This window comes from Elaeis guineensis, chromosome 15 (assembly GCF_000442705.2).
Source record: "Elaeis guineensis isolate ETL-2024a chromosome 15, EG11, whole genome shotgun sequence".
Lineage (NCBI taxonomy): Eukaryota > Viridiplantae > Streptophyta > Magnoliopsida > Arecales > Arecaceae > Elaeis > Elaeis guineensis.
In genome coordinates, this window is record NC_026007.2 from 74,450,051 (window position 1) to 74,474,174 (window position 24,124).

General features: G+C 33.3%; 1 protein-coding gene and 1 pseudogene across 1 annotated transcript; one reads left to right on the top strand and one right to left on the bottom strand.

Moving 5' to 3' along the window:
* Nucleotides 1-7,644: 7,644 nt before the first annotated feature.
* Nucleotides 7,645-8,487, top strand: LOC105058791 (oleosin H2-like; annotated as a pseudogene).
* Nucleotides 8,488-15,105: 6,618 nt separating this feature from the next.
* Nucleotides 15,106-21,279, bottom strand: LOC105058792 (uncharacterized). The gene is made up of 3 exons (XM_010941838.4): nucleotides 20,882-21,279; nucleotides 19,225-19,503; nucleotides 15,106-16,471 (listed from the first exon to the last, which is right to left on the bottom strand). The coding sequence occupies exons 1-3, from the start codon at nucleotides 21,134-21,136 to the stop codon at nucleotides 15,356-15,358; spliced, it is 1,650 nt and encodes a 549-aa protein (XP_010940140.2). The 5' UTR covers nucleotides 21,137-21,279; the 3' UTR covers nucleotides 15,106-15,355.
* Between the last annotated feature and the right edge of the window lie 2,845 nt (nucleotides 21,280-24,124).

Consider the following 24,124-nt stretch of genomic DNA (forward strand, 5'->3'; position numbering starts at 1 on the left):
AGGACTTTAAGATGCAAATAATGACTCTTACTAATTTTTCGGGTCCCTCCACTCTCCGGATGGAAAACGAAAATCCTAACGTGACAAAAAGATTCCTAATGGATGCTGCGGTCCCACTGATGCCATGCACCTCATCTAACAGTTATTGATAACATGCACACTGATGCATAGATAACTCTTTGTCCAAATACTTCTCTAAGCATATTGCAGTGACTTAGTCTCTAAGTCATATGGGCTCACCTAACAGTTATTGACCACACTTTTAGTTAAGCCCGACTCACCATTCACAAGTAGGTGTAAAGCCGTCATTGGGTCTCTCACCCAACAGTTATTGGACCCAACCCCATCTTACCCAGGAGCAACTCTTTGCTAATAGAGTGGTTATATGTTTTCGATGTAATTGAGCTACTGTAACCGCTGAGAACAATCAACACCAGTAGCATGTTTGCACATCTACAATGGTAAAAGACCTATAGACTTAATATTTTTGAAAAGATTTAGGTTTAGGTCTCATCTAATCAATCATCATATGATCGATCTAATTGACATGACTAAATCAAAAACGTCAAGCAATCCAACTGAAGACTCAATCTTCCAAATTGGCCAGATAAGTAGAGATCGATGGGAGCTCTGTTGCTTTCTTTAGACACCAATAAATTGGCCAGATCAACTAATGAAATCAATTAAATAACCACATCTCATTACTTGCCGTATACACCAATAGATCAATTGATCCAAATAGGTTAACTCAAGCGAATCAGGCTCAAACTATCGAACCAAATTAGGTCCTTAGGTTAATCGATTCTACATATGGGATTTAATCGATTTGATCAATAATAATTGCATGATCATTTAACTTAATTGATCTAACTCTAATCAATACTTAACTTAATTTGATCAATTATTTAATCAAATTAGATCCATAATGTTCAAATTATAAACCTTAGATGCAATCCAATTATATGATCTAACTTTTGATTTTTCCATAACCAAAATCCTCATGCATAAATATAAATTTCAGATTTTAAAATTAAATTTTAGATCTAAATTCTTTATATGAAAGTTAAGTTTTAAATTATGAAATAATTTTCAGATTTAACATACAAACTTATATCTCATATATGTATGTAAAATTTAGATCTAAGCAAAATTCAGATTAACATATGATATCATATATCTCATATATAAATCATAAATCAGATTGAAAAGAACTTTGTGACCTAAGCATGTAATCATATATGTCATACATGAATCATGAATTAGATCAAATAAAATTTCAGATCTATGCATGCATCTACATATGACATGAACATGAACTAGAAATCATTCTAGATTAAAATTCAGATGTATACATGCTTTAACATATCAACTATATATTCTAAAATAAAATCTAAAATAAATTTTAGATTTAAAATATTTATCATCTATATATCTAATGTATCAAGAAAAAATCAAATTTTAAATTTTTTTTAAAATATGTATGTCAATTTCATGCATATGAAATCCATGGCTCTGATACCACTATTGAAATTTTTATGTCGGAGTATGCATGTATGTTTCAAAATTTTATTTTCTAAACATCACAGCAGAATAGAAGATTAAATTTTTTTTTAAACTATATTATGCATGTATAAAATATAAACCATAAGAATCTACTTCATATGCTGAAATTGAACATATGCTGAAATTTAACATGTGATCGAATCACATACCTGTTTCATAATTTTTTTTTCTAAATCTGGATCTGAAAGAGAAGAGACTTTCTCTTAACCGTGCAAGTATCCCGCCTCTACAGATATCCACTCAGGATCAGTCTGGAACAGTCCTCTTAAAATTAATTTTTCTTCTCTAAAAAAAATTAGCCTGTGAATCTGAACGAAGCCTGGATCGCAATTAACTCTTTGATCTTTTTCTTGATATTCTTCTTCTTTTCTTCTCTTGCTTTTCTTTCGTGGATCAGAAACCAGCACAAAGGGGACACCCAAAGCCTTGGGACGTGGAGGAAGAAGGGATGCCCAAAGGGGTGGGGTGTTTGGACGTCCAAGGGAGAAGAGAGGGAGAGAAGAAGAGAGGGCGTGGGGCTGCTGGTTTGAGTTTTTAGGACCTTAGGGAAGGTCCTTTGAATAGCATAAGTTTGAATCCTATTCAAAATCAAATAAGTACTTAATACAAGTCCTACTTGCATTAGGTTTCCTTATAACTTAAATTATTCAACTTTCTTTAGGAAATCTATTAGGCACAATAATTGGAGCGCTTGCACCCACAAAATCACACCTTTTTTTGCACCCAAAGGATGCCCCATCAAGGATCTACAAGCCCTCTAAAGGTGGAACATGCCCAACTTGATCAAATCAAGTGGCATCCCATCAAAACTATCAAGGAAATAAATTAAGGACTTGCACCCTTAATTCATTTGATCAAAAATCTTAGGCACCCAACAATTGGAGCCCAATAAATGTAATTCATTTAGATTATTAGCAGATAATTTAGTTTGAATTAATCTTAGCAAATAAGAAATTCAAACATAAAGAAAAAATTGGATCCAACCATATACTAACAAGGTTACCTTAAACCCAACAGGGTTTCTCTAAATCCAATTAATCTTCATAAGCTCAATTACTTATTTTTCAAGTCTAATCCCTTTATTGTGTGACCCATAAGTTCAATTCTATCTGATAGTGAGATATACAATGATCTCTATCAAAGTATCATTGAAACTCTTTTAATGGGTTAGAATAATTTCAATCTAACTCATCAAGGATTGTCGATCCAGAACAATCCTAGTGAGCTCTCACAATCTACCAGTGATACCTAACAGTATGTAGTGGTAATTCAGTAGAATCGAAAAAAATCTCAAGGTGTAGTTAAAGTGTGATTCAGTCCCTCTATCGTGAGTCCCAACTAAATGATAGGTCATGGATAAATCATCAAATCTCATCATCAGTCATATGATAAATTCGATCAGCTCAAGTCCAATTATGATCCTTATGAAAATATTTTTTCATCAATTACACTGCTATGGCCACAGACTCTCGGACTTAGTCTCTCAAATCCCATAGGACTACTTCTTTATTTCAAGATCGATAGATTTCATCTTGATACGCATCCTACTCCTATAGTAGATCAACTGTCGCCAACATCTACTACAAGAGTCTATTGAGATCATATTTATGTGTCAGTCAAACTCCAGTAGTCTCACTGCGAGCGTCGTACCATCTCAGATCAAAGGATGATTCACACAACTACAGCATCGAGACAATCACTGACGATCGAGTAAAATTCAATGATCTCTCGTATGATCATGCTCAGTACTAGTTATTCTCTAATAACTATCCACACTCATCACTCAGTGTCTCTACACTGTAGACTAGAGACTTATCTATCCAGAAGGAAGCAATCTGTACATCGATCTATCCGGATCGATCATCGTTTTCATGATGATACTATGACCAAAAGTATTTAGAAATTAAATATATGTCTCTAATTTTTAATACTTTGAAATATGTATCGAAAAGTTAATTTTATGGACGATTCAAGGACATATTACACTTGAATGAAAATAAACTTGTCTTTTTATTGATCAAATCAATATATTAAGTATAAAATTATGTCTTAGCTTTATTACAATGTGTCAGCCATATTGACTTCTAGAATATACATCTAACAATAAGAGTGATAAAAATTAAAAAATATATTTTACTTCAAGATAAATATAAATATTCAAAATTTATTCTAAACGGTCATTACTTTTTATTCTTTCTACCCTTTAACTATAAAATAAAGTTTAGTATACTAAAAATTTAGAAAGCTAATATATAAACAAAATTAATATTGTATAATAAACTAAATAATTTATTAGGTTTGCATCGAGTTCATTTTAGATCATATTTGAGAAAATTTCAAACCCATAACCAAATCAATAGTTTTAATAAATATGATATTTGATCCATAATCTATCTATTCATCAACAGGTACAAATCGAACCAAATTTGAATTAGAAACCTAACTTCTAGAAGCAAAAGAAAGAAAAAGAGAGAATTTATTCCATATCCTTTCTCATTCTATGTATGTTAGACTAGAAGCAAGTAGTACCACTCTCGCATTCCTCTCTAATCCCTCACTAGAGCTTTCCCTCTCCTATTCCTACCATCACTTTGCTTACTTGACCTATAGTGGCTTGCCTCATTGGTGCCACATAACCCCTCATTCGTCCCCTAGCCCTCCGAAGGTGTCCCTTAACTTCTCTCTTTCCCTTGAGAAATTGCCGACCTCTTCTTTTCCTACTTCTTGATCTCAATCAATTTAACTCTTTGCCTTCTTTTACTAATTTTTGTTGGTAGTTCAATTGTTTAGGACCTTCATGGTGTATTCTATCTATCAAGAGAGATTGCCCTCTCTGTGAAGTTGAAAGATCCTCAGTTCAATTTATTAGATGCACCTTTGATGCTGAACATCAAACTTTTCCTTTTTTTTCTCTTTTATTCCGATGAAAGTGATGTTTTTTTTTTTTTTTTCTTTTTTCTTTTTTTCTTCCAGAGTTGATTATAATTTTTCTTCTTTTCCATTCTTCTTTCTCTTTAATTATACCGACAAAGATGAGATCTTGTTCTTTTAGCATTCATTTTAGTGTTGGTTACAACTTTTGGGTCTACTAACGCACAGTCTGGGGCAATTAAAATTTCAAAAGAAGCATTCATTCTCCCTTAGTTTACTCCAACAATAGTAAGTCAACAGTACACTGAAATAGGAACATTTTTTTTTTTTTTGGGAATCCCTTGCTGCTAGTTTAGAATTGTTAATAAAATATATGTTAAATATTTTAATTAGCTTACATTATTTTATCCATATTATCTTGCATGTTTGCAATGATATGTAATGCTTGATTGTCTTATTTGATACAAAGTTCTTGTTTACATCCTTCCCTTTTTTTTTTCGATGCAATCGTGATTGCATTATTTTTTTGTGATATGATATTCATATATTTAGATTCAGATAGAAGAATTTTCCAAAAAAATAGAAAAGAAGCATTAATGAAGTTATATAGCCTTTTTAGTCCAAGAATTTTGCTTCAGATAGAAGAATTTTCCAAAAAAATAAAAAAGAAGCATGAATGAAGTTGTATAGCCTTTTTAATCCAAATAATTTTACTTCCAAATCTAGAGTGGTAGTTTCAGTGCATTATGAATTCCTTTAAAAGTAGGGATGGCAATGGATAGGATTTGAGTCGGGTAGTATACTACCCATCCCAAATCCAAACTTAATATCTTATACCCAATCCTACCCGATACCCAATCGGTAAAAAAGAGATACCCATCCCATACCTAACGGGTTTGGGATATCCGTGGTAACCCATTTTTCCATACCCAACTCATATCTGCCCATACCCAACCCATACCGTCCATTCTATACCCAAAAAAAAAGTAAAATAATTTTATGCATATTATCAATCAAAATAGAATTATCAATTATACATATATACATACATACATACATACATACGCACATACACACTTCTAACACACACACACACATACATACATGCATACATATATGCATGCATACATATACATACATACATATAATTATATATATAGAGAGAGAGAGAGAGAAAGAGAGAGAGATCATATATATGTGTGTGTATATATGTGTGTGTGTGTATATATATATGTATATATATATATATATATGTATATGTATATGTATATGTATATATATATATATGTATGTATGTATGTAAATGTATGTATGTATGTGTATATATATATATATATATATATATATATATATATATATATATATATATATATATATATATATATATATATATATGTATGTATGTATGTATGTATGTATGTATATATATGTATGTATGTATAGGTATATATATATATATATATATATATATATATATATATATATATATATATGTATGTATGTATATGTATATGTATATATATATATTCGGATATGTATATATATATATATATATATATATATATATATATATATAATATATATATATATATATATATATTCAGATATGGGTTCGGGTATTACCCATATCCATAGGTTCGGATCGGGTTCGGATAGAAAATAGCACTACCCATACTCGTACTATAGTTTTCGGGTTTTACTCAAACCCGAACCCAAATCTGGTCAAACCCTATTTTTCGGGTTTGACTGGGTTCGGATAGGGTGTATACCCATCGGATCGGATCAATTTTGTCATCCCTATTTAGAAGTCCTTTGGAAGTTAGACGGGCTGCCTATTCTTATCCTTAACCACAAAATACAAAAAACTTGGTCTAGTTATCTTTTGCTTACATTAATTGAATTAAAATTATTTTGGATCACTCTATGATGATCAAAGCATTGCAATCTTGATTTAAAACCTTAGGAGAAAAAACAACATCATTATCATAAAAAAAACTAGCATACAATAAGCGGGGTATATGGAGTACAATATTTCATCCTTTTCAAATTGTTCTTGAACTATAATATATAAAAATTATAAAAGAAGAATAGTAAGAGTTAATTTATTTTTAAAATATTTTTTATTATCAATATTGTGATATATTATCACTATACAAAATCCTAATGCTATATGTATATATTTATCAATATAGTAAAATAATATATTATTATAAAATAATAAGATCACGATCCAACTTGCATATCATAAGATATAAAAAAGTATTGCATCTAGATGATGCTTAAATACAATATAGTAGGATCATTAGTGATTGTACTTTCATTTTTAGATGAGATTATGATCATAAAAATATAATAAAAATAAATAAAAAGTGTTAACAATTTTTTTTAATATCAACATATATTAAGCGAATGTAGTTATTAATAATATCGTTAATTTCTGTATTAATTTAACAATGCTAATGAAAGATGCTTTATATAATATAATTTAATAAATTATTGATTTTATTATTAATAAAATTAGATGAAAAATTGTATTAAATAACTGCTTTGGAGTAAAGTAAAGAGTATAACTTTATTAGTATGATCATTCATATGACAAGCGGAAAGCTTTTTGAAGCATATTTTATTTATGTGTTTGTATATTTGCTCGTGTGTTATGTGCGTGTGCACGACAATATTAGATAACAAAAATTTTTATCTTTAATGATGTCAATATCTTTAATGTGCACTATCTTCATGCATGGCCCTCGTTAATATTTTTTTTTACATAAATAACATCATTATTTATCATCAAGAGTCAAGAATGAAGGTTACTCAAGTCTTTATTTATGTTTTTCAAGTTGCATTAGTTAAATACATTCACAAATAAATGCATATATCTTCTTTTCGATACAAAATATATATATATATATATATATATATATATATATATATATATATATATATATATATATATATTGGTTAAAAGAAAAAATGGGGCAACAAAGAAAGGGCCTGAAAACAAACCGTCTAAACGTGTTAAGAATGAGTCAAGAATGAACGCACCATCGGATGCCACCGTTCACATGCGTGCCACTTCTTTCTCCCTCTAAACGTGGCACCGTGGCAGTCAGTGTCATCAGCCGGACGCTCCCTCCCGCAGGACACGCGTCAGCAGTATTCACAGCTGTCCCGCTTCTACCTCCCTGTAAAGCCCAAATTTGCCCTCCCTGATGAACCCGAATCTCACCAAATTCCCACCAACCGAAACCGAGCAAATCGCGAAGCAATGGCAATCATGACGGAGTATGAGAGCCAATACCGGCCACCACCGCCGGCGGCCGTGGAGCGCATCAAGATATTCCTCCTGGAGAAGGGCCCCTCGGTCTCCCAGGTCCTCGTGGTGGTCACTCTTCTCCCCATCGGCGGCATCCTTCTCGCTTTCTGCAGCGTCGCTCTCACCGGCACCGTCATCGGGCTCACCGTGGCGACGCCGCTGTTGGTGCTCTTCAGCCCAGTGCTGGTACCGGCAGCGATGGCGATCGGGCTGGCGGTGACTGGATTCGTGACGTCGGGGGCGTTGGGGCTGACCGCGCTGGTGGCGTTGTCGTGGGCGGTGAGCTACACCGGAGGGCATGGAGCCCGCGAAGCGCCGGATGGCGGAGGCGGCGGGTCGTGTAGGGCAGCTGGCCAAGGACGTCGGGCAGCTAGGGATCCAGGAGAAAGCCCGGGAGGTGGCCAGCACGTAAAACCTGGTCTTCTGCCGTGGTGGCGGTGGTGGCGTCCCGTTAATTTGGGATGGAAGTGTTAATGATCTGTACAACATCTCGTTTAGTTTCACTTCAGATCTTGGTCGGTCTTATAGACTGTTTTGTGTCTGGTATCAGTTTTGTTACAGAAAGCACCACCCTACCAACACCGATGGTAGGCCTTTGTATAAGCCGGCTACGGTCCTGCCATCAAGTTTAATCATGCTCTTCGACAATTCAGTGCTTTGTGAATTTACTATTGATGGATGTAGGATTTCAAATATAGATGGAGAAATTTCAAAATCAAGAAATGAAGTTGCCTTTCCGAAGGTGGATAAATGTACAAGTGATTACGTACCGTCAATCTATGTTCGTAAGAATCCATTGATTTATGAATTTATTGGTTGATAACTATAGAATTTCAATTGTAAATTTGGCATGGGGATTGTGCTCTTGAAGTCGTAAGGTGCTGGTTCTACTTCTGGGGCATAATGAGAAGCGATTCAGAGGATGCTTGAAGACTGTCTATATATTTCACTGGATTCATCGCTTCGTCCTTTTGATTGCAGCTCTCTGTCAGGCTGTTTTACTGGATTCATCACGTTAATTTCTTCCTTTCACCGCAGCTGTCTCATTCCTTCTGATCATTTTTCGACTCCCATCAGGCACCAGCTGGTAACGGTCTCCCTGTTCCATTTCGAATCGCAGTTCAGAGACAACAGACGGCCGTTCCATAAAAAGTTGGAAGGTCTCGTCCCGATCCAGCATACTAACCCGCACAAATTTCGGCTCTGCTCCAAAGTGCCTGCCGCACCTAGCAAGTCTTTCGTATAGGAATGGGATCCTCTGCGATGCTTAAAAAATATGATAGGGTACTGCATGTTTTGAGATGTCCATCTAAACGTCGAAGATTATACGATGTTTGTTCAAATATTTTTAAAATTTATCTATTTCTATATATATATGATGTTTGTTCAAATATGATCCGTTCCCTTCTATATTATATATATATATACCTCTCGTGATTATCTGCCCCATCCTTTTCACACTTCAGCCATGCAAAAGCTGCATAGAGCCAAGGAAAACGGAAGATAACGGAAGATGGGCAAGATAACGAAAGATGAGCAAGAACTTTAGTTTATGTATGAACAATGTAGCATATTTTAATATGCCATCAATAAAATTAACCAGATTCCAGCCATAATTGTTTTCCCGAAATTCAATTAGATTTCTTGGTACAATTAAATAATATCTAATTTTTTTGATAAACAAATGACGATTTATGCTATATATATCGAACAAACAAAATAATAGGAGCATTGGTGCAACCCCAAACCTTATGCCATCCAAAGCAATAACTCATATCTATTGCATTAAAACATGGCAAGACTAGTGGAGTGCGGTGGAAATTCAACAAGACCTATTAGATTCCATCTTAACGTGTCCTGAAGAGTGATGAGATATCTTAAAGGCACCACATCCATGTATCACTTTAAAGTATGCCTATCTGCCTCAGAAGGCTGACTTTCTAACAGCAATGCATGTCGAATCAAGAAAATTGAGAAGACCAAGGGAATCAGTGATTATATTTTTACAGTTGTGGGGCTAATGCGGCTTCAAATCCTACCAGGTCTATCTTTAAAATCAGTAGGGAGTATGGATTGAAAGACTGTGCAAGATCTATTTAGATGATTGGAATCAAAATCCTATTATATTCTTAGGTTGGACTAATACAATAATAATCATTGAATTATAGGCTAGGCTGAATCGATCTTAAGAGTACCTTCGGAGTGGATTAATCCACATTTATTGGAGAAAAAAAAAAGATTAGCTGTTTGTATTGGCCCAATCTATGAATCTAAAAGGATTCAATTAAGTAATTGAATTAAGTAATTTAGGGCGTGAACACCGGGAATGTTTGCGGCTATTGTTTTCCCTTTTTCTCCCTTTCTATTTGATGGTTTTGTTTTTTGTGTTTTTCTGGGTTATGACTCATGAGATGGTTTGCTAGCCAGAAAACACAGGAAAAAAGAAATGAGAAAGGTTGGGGACTTGGAATCTTGAGCTCTTCCTCTTTAAATCACATATTTAAGCTTCAAAAGCCATCCAACTAAGATAAGAAACTTGCTCCCCCCTTTTTTTTCCCAAAAAAAAACTCAAAATCCAAATCTAAATATATCCCAAAATTACTAAATCGACGGAGAAACTGCAAAAAATTTTCATATCATCAGATAATCCTTGGCTTCATGCTTAAGAGCATTGATCCAAGCTCAAATGCTAGAATTTTGGATGTTCTGAATCTAACCCCCAAATTCACTCCTATTCAGTCCAAAATTAATCCAATCAAATGATGTTTGTTTGGAATGATTTTTGGATATGACTCAAAGAATGGTTTATTCAACATGCATGCTAAATTTTTTTTTTTTTCATTTTATTTTGAGCCACTACTTATTTGAAAATTATTTATACTGAAGTATAATGTAAAAATATTAAATATATAAGATTCATGAATAAAATTTTGTATATGTTTGCAAGTATGATACTCACAAGCTACTAAATTTTCAGAAATAATAGGATAAATTTGGGCATGCTTGAGTTCTACTCAAACCTAGGCTCGAAAAATAAATAAATTTAAAATTAACCCAACGAAAATATATTCATCTAATTTGTGCATATAGATCCCATCTATAAACACCCACATAAACTTAATTTTATTTATTATTCAGAATTTCTAAAATTAAAGATCTTCACAATTATTTATTTATAATAAAAATGTTATAAATCTTTCAAATATTATGTATGATATGATAGCTAACCATAGCCTATATTTGAGTCTCAAATTTTTTTTGCTAGCAAAAAACAATAATTTTTAGAATTTTTTTAAATAATTATATATAATACATTAGAAATATTATACCTTAAAAAATATGCTGGAAGTATTAGATGATTGCAAATTAATAACTGGGATATCACTTTCAGAAGCAAACTTTTTATAAAAATAGGAATTAAATCTTCAAAATGAAAAAAAAAGACCTCCATACATAACTCAAATAGGAAATAAACATTCAAGGAGAGCCTGAGACATGGAGGGTATGGTCAGGATCCGTGGTATCGTTGTACAGCTTCACATCTCTCTTGTCCCATGAGTGATTATTACATAAGATTGATTGGCAGATATAGCACAGTCACTACATAAGGGACTACTATGAACATTATTATCAATATATAACACTAGAAAAGCACCAAGCTTAGCTGCACCAATCACAAATTTGGAGCTGGTGATTGACGAAAATATCTATAAGCTTGCCAGGCACCGATAACAGCATTAAAGTAAGGGAAGATTCTGAAGAATATGATTTTATTATTGATTTAGAAGTATCATCAAAAATTCAATATGGACTACTATCACTATGAAAGAGACGCTATGCAATTCTGAACTCCTTTTCAGATACAAATCGCCCGAAAAATCTTAGGATGCTTTTCGAGCTCTTTGGCTTCCCCCCGATAACTCCGCCTCCCCTTCCCACCCTTGTACAGATATCACATATCACGTAGATAACGGAATCGACTATATGAAATACGTAATTGGGCCAAATCGGAGTGCTTTACCTAATTAATTTTAAAAAAATTATTTACAAAAATAATCTAATTTTTAATTTATTTACTAAATTAATATAAATAAGATAAAATGCCATTCAAAATGGTGTTTTATAATGGCTACATCATCCACCTTTTTCTCCTATTTTCTGCGTAGACGACGAAAAAAAAAAATAAAATCATCAAATCAAATGGCATTTTTTAAAACATCATTTTTTGAAAATGCCATTTCAAATGGCGTTTTAAAAAACACCATTTTATTTAGCAATTTTAATTTTTCCTCCCAAAAAAAAGAAAAAAAATTGAAAAAAATAAAAATTATAATTTTATATTTATAAAAAAATAAAAATTATAATTTTGATTAAAATAAAAATCATCATTTCAAATTAGTATCCCTATTTCAAATTATCTTTTGAAAAAAATATATGAAAAAAATTGATGTAAAAAAAAAATACCATAAAAAAAGAATTGAAAAAAATAAAAATTATAATTCTAAATTTTAAGAAAATAAAAATTTTAATTTTAATTCAAATAAAAATCATCATTTCAAATTATAATCTCCTTTATAAATTAATTTTTTAAAAAAATATCATAAAAGAAGAAAAGAATGAGAAAAAAATGAGAAAAAAATAAAAATTATAATTTTGAATGAATTTCAAAAAATAAAAATTCTAATTTCAATTCAAGTAAAAAACATCATTTTAAATTCTTTTCTCCATTTAAAATTAATTTTTTTAAAAAATATCTCAAAAAAATCTTAAAAAATTAAAAAATAAAAAATACCATAAAAAATGAGAAAAAAATAAAAATTATAATTTTGAATGAATTTTAAAAAATAAAAATTCTAATTTTAATTTAAATGAAAAACATCATTTTAAATTATTTCTCCATTTAAAAGTAATTTTTTTAAAAAAATATGTCAAAAAAATCTTTAAAAAATAGAAAAATAAAAAATACCATAAAAAAATGAAAAATAAACGAGAAAAAATAAAAATTATAATTTTAAATTTTTTAAAAAATAAAAATTTTAATTTTAATTAAAATAAAAAATATCATTTCAAATTACTTTCTCCATTTCAAATTAATTTTTTTAAAAAAATATATCAAAAAAATTAAAAATTAAAAAAATAAAAGTGCCATAAAAAAATAAAAAATTTAAAAAAAATAAAAAAAATAAAAATTATAATTTTAAATTTAAAATAAATAAAATTTTTAATTTTAATTAAAATAAAAAATATTATTTCAAATTACTTTTCCCATTTCAAATTAATTTTTTTAAAAAATATTCCAAACAAAAAAGAAAAAATGAAAAAATAAAAATTTTAAATTTTAAAAAATAAAAATTCAAATTTTAATTCAAATAAAAGATATAATTTCAATTTATTTTCATTAATTAAATTTTTTTTTTAAAAAAATATCCCAAAAGTATCCCAAAAAACACAATTTATTTTTTGAAATTCAAATTAAAATTATTATGATTTAAAATTTTAATTTTTCTCCCATTTTTACCCATTTTGGCATTTTTTTAGGTATTTTTTTCTTTTGTTTGGAATATTTTTTAAAAAATTAAATTAATTTAGTAATTTGAAATGATGTTTTTTATTTGAATTATAATTAAAATTTTTTTTTTTAAATTTAAAATTATAATTTTTATTTTTAAATTAGAATTATGATTTTTATTTTTTTTCAATTCAATTCTTTTCCCTTTTTTCTTTTTTTTATGGTGTTTTTTATTTTTTTTACACCAATTTTTTTCTTTTTTCAGATATTTTTTTAAAAAAATAATTTGAAATGGGAAAGTAATTTGAAATGACATTTTTTATTTGAATTAAAGTTAAAATTTTTATTTTTTAAATTTAATTTTAATTTTTCCATTTTTTTCATTTTTTCACTTTTTATGGTATTTTTTATTTCTTTTATTTTTTTGAATTCAAATCAAAATTTTATTTTTTTTATAATTTAAAATTAAATTTTTAATTTTTTTTCCTATTTTTATCATTTTTTTCTATTTTTATGATATTTTTTTAGATATTTTTTCCTTTGTTTGGAATATTTTTTAAATAAATTAATTTGAAATGGAGAAAGTAATTTGAAATGATGTTTTTATATTAATAAAAATTAAAAATTTAATTTTTTTTATATTCAAAATTATAATTTTTATTTTTTTCTCATTTTTTTTATTTTTTTTTTTTTATGACACTTTTTATTTTTTAATTTTTTAAGATTTTTTTGGGATATTTTAAAAAAAATAAATTTTAAATAGGAAAAATAATTTGAAATGATGTTTTTTATTTGAATTAAAATTAAAATTTTTATTTTTTAAAATTCATTCAAAATTATAATTTTATTTTTTTCTCATTTCTTTCTCATTATTTTCTTTTTTATGATATTTTTTATTTTTTTTAATTTATAAGATTTTTTGGGATTTTTTTTAAAAAATTTAATTTTAAATAAAAAAATAATTTGAAAGGATATTTTTTATTTAAATTAAAATTAAAATTTTTATTTTTTAAAATTTAAAATTATTATTTTTTCTCATTTTTTCTTCTTTTATGATATTTTTTTAAAAAAATTAATTTGAAAAAAGATTGTAATTTGAAATGATGATTTTTATTCGAATTAAAATTAAAATTTTTATTTTCTTAAAATTCAGAATTATAATTTCTATTTTTTTCAAATTTTTTTATGATATTTTTTATTTTTTTTACATCAATTTTTTTCAGATATTTTTTTAAAAAGATAATTTGAAATGGAATACTAATTTGAAATGATGATTTTTATTTTAATCAAAATTATAATTTTTATTTTTTATAAATTTAAAATTATAATTTTTTATTATTTTTTTTTTAAAATAAAATCATCAAATAAAATGTTATTTTTTTAAAACATCATTTGAAATGTGATTTTCAGAAATATCATTTTAAATGATGTTTTAAAAAACATCATTTGATTTGATGATTTTATTTTAATTTTTTCGTCGTCTACGTGAAAAATAAAAAAAAAAATAAATGACGTGACAACCATAAAACGTCATTTTAAATGACGTTTTATCTTGTTTGCATCAATTTGATAAATAAATTAAAAATTAAATTATTTTTATAAATAATTTTTTTTTAAATTAATTAGATAAAGCACTCCCACAAACCGACCAATACTGTCCAATAATCCTGAGATTAATCATCCCGCAAAAATATTCTCCTGTTACTCAGAATTTGGATCGTGGAATAACTCGACCACCTGCACTTCAAGTGCATAGGAATATCGGTGGAATCTAGAATCCAGATGCGAAATTTTACGTTCAAGACACATGATATCCTTGGCGGTTCACGCAAAGCGCTAAAATTAATGAACGACAACAGGATCTGTTTAATTCAAATCCGGGAAATCACCTTTTAAAACAAATTCGAGCAATTATTCAATCAAAAGACCAATAACTGATAAAAACACCGGAGTTTCGTACGCACTCTTTCACAGCAAACTGCATAATCTGCTCTGTCCGAGTGTTTGGCACAACTTAGTCCGAAAAGAGAAGGAAAAAAAGAAGGGTTTATGAAAGTGTTATGTACGCAGCAGCTATTAAGAAGCCCACGTGATGATCAGCGTCCGAACCAACCTTTCTGTGGCTGGATCTCCCCATCATTCATCAGCTTATCCAGCACCACATTCAGATCAACCGACTGCCCGTTCTCCGTCAACTTCCTCACCGTTGCCCTGACTTGATCTCTCGAGAACCCCATTGTCGCAACTTTCTCCACCACATCATCAATCGGCAATCTATTCTTCCCTGAAGAACTACCAGAGCTAGACCCAGTAGGCACCGCCTGCGGTAATATCTGGGCTGTCGGAAGTCGTGGGTAGCTGCTGCTTCCACCAGATGAGGTTGGTGGAGAAGCAAAGGGCGAAGGTTTCATTGCAGAACCGCTAGGATGGGAAGGGGATCCATATGAATCAGGGAAACTAGGTGGGCCATATCCCGCAGAAAAGGGCAGCTGCCCTGAGCCCGGTCTGCTTGTAGGTGGTTCATACACAGTCGGGTTGGGCCCGTAGTACTGGTTGGGAGGTGGTCCGCTTGGAGGCTGAGTAAACGGGGGAGGTTGGCGGAGGCTCGCGGGATAGGTCTGAGGTGGTGGCATGTATGCGGCGGATTCTTCTGGGTGTTGAGGTAATGGTGGTTGAAGTTGGGGTGAGGGGTTCACAGGTTGTGGGGCTTGGGGAAGCTGAGAATATTGTGGAAGCTGAGTTGAAGGTTGGTACGGTGGCGGCGGCTGTGTCTGCTGAACTGGGACTTGGTACTGTTGATGTGGGACCTCGGACTGCTGAGCAGGTGAGGGGAAGTAGGGCTCGCGCGGTAAAGATGGGACAGAAGGTATCTGGGACTGAGGTAACTGACCAGGAAATTGAGCAGTTGGATTTTGTTGTGGTGGGGGTGGTGGAGGAGCATTTGGAGCAGGAAGCATGGTCGGCTGTGATGGAGGAACTGCATGTTGATGCGGCTGTTGGATGGGCTGCTGTGGTGGAGGAACTGCATGTTGATGCGGCTGTTGGATGGGCTGCTGTGGTGGAGCAACCTGTTGCGGCAGAGCGTCCGACTGTCCCGTGTTTGAAATCTCTGGTGGTTGGTTGTCTCCCTTAGAAGCCTGTAGCTTTGCAAGCTGCAGCTGAGCCTCCACAATTTCTTGTTTGTCACGTAGAACTTGGACACCAGTTTGTACCTGCGTGAAATGAAATAGCGCTTTGCCTCAGATAATAATATAATGAAAGCTTTCAGTTCCTCATCTCATTCAGTCGGGAAAGGATCTTGCATGAGATGAAGACTACACATTCTCAGAAAAATTCAATTTTCATTTTTGGCTTCTCAAAAAGAAAAAAAAAAAAATTATTACACAATTTTAACTAGAGACAGAGATTGGATCCCAGACGGCAAAAGAGAAGGAAAGAACCACATGGATTATACTCATCAATAAGTTAACAAAAGAATCATAAATTTTAGACATAAAGAAAATAAAGTTAACATAATAAATTAACCAGCAAAGTTTCAGGTGCACTCTTTTAAGCAGCACATCTGACCAGAGTCAATTTACATGTATCCCAGAAACACCTTTATATAATTTAACAATCTTCTGGCCATATGCTCTCATGCATTGCTGTATGATGCACCTCTCTGCACCTTTATAAGGGTTTTGTAGTTTGTGCTTTGAAGATTGTCGTTGTCTTGTTGGGGTAAGGGAGAAAAGAGGGGGCCGAGAGAGAGAGAGAGAGAGAAGGGGGCGTGGTTGCAGAGGAGAAAAGGAGAAAAGAAAGAAGAAAATCCTAAAACCTGTCTCGCCACAAAAATTGCCGCAAAGCTGTGTCAGATGAACTGAAATGGATTACAATTACCAGAATGTATAGACACCACACAACTTAACAAACTTATCTGCAACTTTCAGAAAAAATAGCAATATGCACCAGACTTGCTATTGAAGTATCAGCCTTGACTTCTAAGCCAGTTTTTAATAAATTGAGAATACAGACCTACTGAGATCTTGTCAAATGAAGTGAGTTAACTATAGTGTTGTGAGGAAAAAATCCTTTTATATTTGGTACGGCAATATGTTTAGCGATCAAAGCTTTTATGTTCTTTTGCTAGGATGAGTTCTACTACCATAAGGTCTGGTTTCTTGGTCTAGTTTGTGTATCTATGTTAACAGTCTGATACTAGCCCAATATAGCCATTATGGCATCTAATGTAATATTGAGAGAGACCTAGTAGCAAAAAATATCGGCAAAACATCCATATTCCATATCTAGAAGCATCAAATGCAACAGATAATAATTTTAATTAGATAGGTTGCATTCAGCTTTAGTCAGTGCCTAGCACCTTTCTCACTAAAAAATAGTGAAATGATGATCTAAATTAGTGGTTTGTTTATCCAAATTACACAGGTATTTTGGACCTCCCTCAACACTCTACACACATACGGCACTGAGCTAGTCAATTTAAAATTCGTACACAATTCTGCAGCTTCCACCATTTAAGAAAAAGTGTTTAACAAACTTATAACAAGCTTCAAAACAAATTCTAACTTCCAGAGGAAAAAAAAAAAAAAAATCACGTAGAGCAATGATTACAAATTTAACCGAGAAGAACCCAAAAAATAGCGTGATCCAGCAATTCCATCCATAGACAAATACACCATCATGGTACTACCAGCATCAAATATCTCAGAATACTATTAATTGCATGGAAGCATCCATCTTTATGCTGCCTCTAACTTTAAAGGAAACATCTAAGGAAATACTATGGAGACATTTTGAGAATGTCATGAAAACTTCACCATTGATTTTAATCTAGAACCATATACTTTGATCAGTCGCACTTCACTCTCTCACATCATATAAGCTAAAGTAAAATATAAGTGACACATCAATTACCAACATATTTCTCTTCTTAGGATAAGTATCTGAATTCGTTCCTTGATGTCCTTCTCTGTTCTTGTATATTTCTGTACCCAGTACCAAAACTGAAGTTTTGCCTGGATCAGAAAAGAAATGAAGATGCAAGTTGGCAAGTGCACTTTACACTGATTTGAGTCACTGAGATCCACAAGTAAATAGGCATGTGAATATTTAGGGGGGGATATAGACAAACAACTCCAGTATCAACAAATGCAATGAATATCAAAACATTGACAGGTGTAGTATCGAAGAAGCCACCTAAGGGATTGCCTAAAAATATATATACATATTTGATAAAATATAGAAACCATAGGCAACTCGAGTTTGCTGATAAAACTCATGCTTCTCTAAGAAATATTTGGAGATACATAACTAAAATCAGCAATCAGACACAATTTGCATCCAGTTTTGTGTGGGTAGCTGGTCTAGTAAATCCATCTCCTCTCTTCATTTTTGTAGAGCAGTGTCTCTAATTTAAAACTATATACATACATATACATGCACTCTAGTTTTCATAGCATTACGATATATTCTTGCCTGCAAAATACATTCTTCGCCCAGGTACACCAAAAAAAACTTCATGCTTTACGCATTGGATTAGCATTAATAAAGCACTGTTAAAATTATCAACAGCACCTACTAGGATTATACACATCAGGTATAAGTGATGCAGTAATGTACCTTCACAGAAAACTACTACATAGAACAGTAGTCATGATATCAGAAGTTGATCATGAGAGTCTAAGGATCTGTCTAAGAACTGGGAAGTAGGAGTCAAGAGAGCTCAATGTTTTTCATGCCTGATAAGTTCCTAGTAAAAGGATAGGCCGATTAAAGGACATATATGTCCGTATGCCATTGAAATCTTTTTATCTGGTGAAACAATGTGATACTAAAAGCCTATCCACAGAAGCAACAGATTAAACACAAATTCAACCTGGCCCTTGCAAAATTTTTCATAAAATAAAGTGATAATTGAACAATCTAATATGCTATGGATCAAAGTATGACATTCAAGAAGACACACCTCTCTAAGAACATTCTCCAATTGCCTCAATTTTCCATCAGTGGTCCCATTATTGTTCCCAATCATCATCTTCAATCCATCTACGGAGCTTTCAAGTTGGTGAGCCCGACTCTCCAGCTCTGTCAGCCTTGAACTAACACCTTCCAAAGCATGTAGGAGATTATCAGCATATTTCTTCACTGTATGGTCAACCTCAGCAACTGTAGCTGCATCATATGCACTCTTCTCTTTCTCATGACTAGCTTTTGCCAATTCATATGGCTCTAAAATACCTGCATTCTGCATTCATAACAAAAGATAGATTAGCAAAACAACAGCAAGAAAAGAATTTGTAAACTATCATTGCTTCTGGAGGAAACCTCAAAATAATTGCAATCCTACATACAACACCTGCAGAGTAAACTTGTTTGCATAAAATATTCCTTAAGATAAAGTGAATAATTTATGATAGTTTTTAGTGACATAATGCCCTTCCACATGAATATTGTGATTATATATCACTGCAGAACTGCTTATTGCTTTTAACCATAGAACCTTTTATCTCATTATTCTGCTTTAAACTTTGACATAGACAGGATTGATAATATCAGCCTCCAAGTCCTAGCAGGAAGCAATGTAGACATGAACATGAACCATTGGTCCACAATAAGTATTCATGCATGTTCATAAGTAAACACAAATGAGGATCTCATGCAACTATAGTAATTTACTTTTATCCATGTTTCAGGCTCTTTGAAGCACATTGGAAAAGGTTAGGCACAAACTTTCAGGTGGATTAGTGACTACTAGTAATTTTATCCTAATTTTCAGATGCATTTTATAGGTGAGCATCTTTCTTTTTCTAGTTCACCAAACACACCCTCAACAGAAAAATGACCCACCAATTCAATCCTGATTAGTCTTCTGAGGGTACTGAGTTGTCCAATAGCTCATAACGATGTTCAATGGCAACATTTATCCCATGGTTTAGGCAAGAATCTGTGGGCTTAATATTTATGATGGGTTTTCATGATTCGGGGATGTGATTTTCGTTTTTTTTTCCCCCTCCAATTCTATGTTCTACTGTTTACAGCACAACAACATAAAGCGGGCATGAGCTATTAATCAAAAAATTTCCATGAGTAACAATGTCCAATCCAATTTTTCAACCAGAGTAGTTTTGAAATTCAAAAAAAAAAAAAAAATTTCCTGATAGAATTATCTTTTCTGAAGAAAGGGAGAACAAACCAATTAATTCCCATGACATAAAACAAAATTATACATCATGTATTTTCTTGAGAAAGAAAAAGAGCCACGGAGTCATCTTGACCCTTGGTATCTCCTCTAAAACCATTAAAGCCATAAATTTTGTTCCGAAACAAATAGAATGTCATCATAATTGTTCCTAACTAGAAATTAAAAAATGAAAATCGAACCAAACCTTCCTGGTCTCATCTAAAACCCATAACGGATAAAATTTCAACATGCCTTCTCCCTTAAAATCGATCCATCCAAAACAAGCAAATCTTAACAGCACAAACGTAATCAAATCCACGCAATCGTAACACTCTCCCGTTCAATAACTTCACCATAAACAATCAGATCAATCAACGAATGCATTAAACAAATATGTATATGCAGATGTAAGTTGCGCATGGGATGGATAAAAGAATCGTACTTTGAGATTGGAGGAGGCCATCTTGGAGTCGACGGCGCCCAAGAAGGGCTTAGAGAGGGGGGCGGCGGAGGCGGTGGGCGGCGAGGATCCTCGGGTTAGGATGGGCTGAAAGTCGTAGCTGGGAAGGATCTCGTCCTTCTTGCCGTTGATCGGGTGCTCCTCTTGGGGCTTCAGCAGATCCAAGAGCTCGCCGCCGCCTTTCTGCGATCCTGACAACCCCAGGATCTGTTTGTCCATGAACTGCGACGTGTTCATCGGCTCCGACAGAAGACAAGACAAGTTCGACCAAAATCCAAACGAAATCGATCGCCCTCGAAGAATTTATACCGTCTAGGGTAGAGGAAGAAGAAAGATAGAGGGAGAGAGGTGGATAGAATAATCATAGTAATTCAAGGAGGTTGTTTGTGGTACGACGACTCGCGGAGAATCATAGTTCCGAAACCGTCCGGTGAGAAATCAAACCGGGCTCATGGTCATAGGTAGTGTCAGGCTCAGCCCACAGGACCAGACACGTGGCCGCTCAATGTTAGCCCAGCCCAAGTATTCTCGGGCTCAAATTGGGATGGCCCAATTCAGAAATTTCTAATCAAAATGTTTGTTGCTGCGGTACACGTGTTTCCTGAAGCCATGCATCTGACTTATTATTTATAAATGCACTTGTTCTACTTAGATGCACTGGTTCATGCTTATTCTCTTCCAAGTAGCCATGAAAGAGAAGCAACACAAACTGAAGTGAAGACTCTATAGTAAATCTACATCGAACAAATACGATGGATTGTATCGCAATTGTCCATCAAATGTCCTTTCCTCTTAAATGAATCGACTACATCATGCATGCCTCAACTAAAAGTTCCAATATGCTCACCTAATTTGTTCTTAAATCTGAGCCTTGTTGTCTTTATACTCTTTTTCACGATGGCGGTAGAGACAGACCATGTCAACATATCATATAGTCTACCTATTGAATGGCCTTAACTGGTGTTTCCCTTAATGTCTCGTGACCTATGATCCAAATTGTTATAAAATGTTGGGATTTTCAAACTTTGACGGGAGACTAAGATATTTAAATATTTATACATGATAAAAATTATGCATATTATGATTCAAATTAGATCGGATATGGATCGGATATCAGTATATCCATATCCATATTTATTTTATCTAACGAATATAAATACGGATACTATTTGAATATAAAAATTTATATTTATATTTATTTTAAATAGATATAGATATAATTTAGATATTACAAATATAGTTATAAGTTAGATAATTAAATTTTATAATTATAAAAATAAAAATATTACTAAATAGATGATAAATCAAATTAATAATATATTTATATAATTATATATATATTTAAAAAATTAATAAATATTATATAAATTTATATAAAATTATATATAGATTCAGATATTATCGAATAGTTGCCTATCTATATTTATATTTATTTTTTTTTTATGAATATAAATGTGGATACCAATATTAATCAGATCTTCAAATTTCTATCGATTTGAATATGAAAATGAATCCACGTAGACATTGTCTATACTATTTGCACCCCTAACGCATATTGATCCCTTAATCCAAATTTAATTTTTCAAAGCTTGGGTCACCATCATGTTAGAATATTTCAACCGCCATGTGCGGACCACAAATATCAAACATTCATAATGAAACCCAGATCAAAAGACAAAACATCGGGAGTTGGTGGAGAGTACTGGAGACTGATCATGCACGTCTATCTATTGGATTCTGATGTAGCTTTGGACCTGGATGGTCCCAACTTTGTTCAAGTGTGATTTTCAAACGCTAAAATATGAATATCGATCTACAGTAAAAGCTAAGAAAGAGCAGTCATCTCTCGGTATAAAAATGATTTTTCTACAAGAATAATCATAGTGTTGGTGCAAAAATCTACCTGCATCGGAGAAGCTGGAGTCGAGAGAGTCATGGTCACCATCGAAACCTGCAAAAAAAGTCTAAATCGGAGGTGGGGTTGCTCCGACAAGACCCTCCGACGCTCAAGTCAGTTCTCTGCCTCAACAAGAATAGAGTGCTCGAACGAAAATTTTAGCAGAGTTTTGGGATAGAAAATAGAGCTTCGAGAATAACGTATATGGGATCCCCCTTTTATAGGCGGAGGGAGCAACAGACTGATAGCGATGTCTGTAACCGTCTGGTAGTGGGCTGCCCAGAGTCAGAAGGAGTTTGTTGCGAAGAGTAGTGGAGCGGAATCGTGGCTATCACCGGGACATGTCATGTGGAGTCTGTCGCGGGGAGTGGAGCGGCGTCCGTTGTCGCGACTTGCCAGAGGATGGAAGAATCGCACGGTATCCATCGCAGGAAGTGGAGCAGGATCGTGGCCATTATTGCGGTCTGTCAGAGAGTGATGGAGCCGCGCGGAATCCATCGCAGGAAGTGGAGCAGAGTCGTGGCCGTTACTACGGCCCGCTAGGGAGTGATGGGGCCGCGCGGAATCCGTCGCAGGAAGTGGAGCAGAGTCGTGGCCGTTGCTGCGGCCCGCCAGGGGGTCCAGGCCTGTCGGCCGAAGTTCGGCTGGAGTGTCTGGTGGAGAGAGGTGGTTAGCTACCCGTCTGAGAGGAGCTCGGAGTCTGACTCCCGTAGGAGTCCGGACGAAGTCTTCCTTCAGTCGAAGTCAGGGACGAGATCTGGCTCCTGTGGGAGTCCGGACGGAGTCTTCTCACAGCTGGAGTTAGAGACGAGATCTGGCTCCTGTAGGAGTCCGGGCGGAGTCTTTCCGTAGCCGGAGTCGGAGACGAGATCTGGCTTCCGTAGGAGTCCGGACGGAGTCTTCTTGCGATTAAAGTCAGGGGCGAAGTCTGGCTTCCATAGGAGTCCGGACGAAGTTTACCAGCGGTCGAAGTCGGGGACGAAGCCCGGCTCCCGTAGGAGTCCGGGCGGAGTCTTCCCGCAGCTGGAGTCGGAGACGAGATCTAGCTCCCGTAGGAGCCCGGGCGAAGTCTACCTGCAATCAAAGTCAGGGGCGAAGTCCGGCTCCTGATTTATGTCATAAATTGACATAAAAAGTATCAATTAATATCTAAATTATCTAACTTTATTAGGAAATTGATACTTGTTATTATATTTTACAGAAGAAGAGGTCATCAATAGAAAGAACAAGAAAAGAGGATTCCAACTGCGTAAATTTTACGCAAAACGGAGTTAAATTGACCCAGGAATTGAAGAATGAAGAAAGAAGACTCAATTGGGTCAAATCCG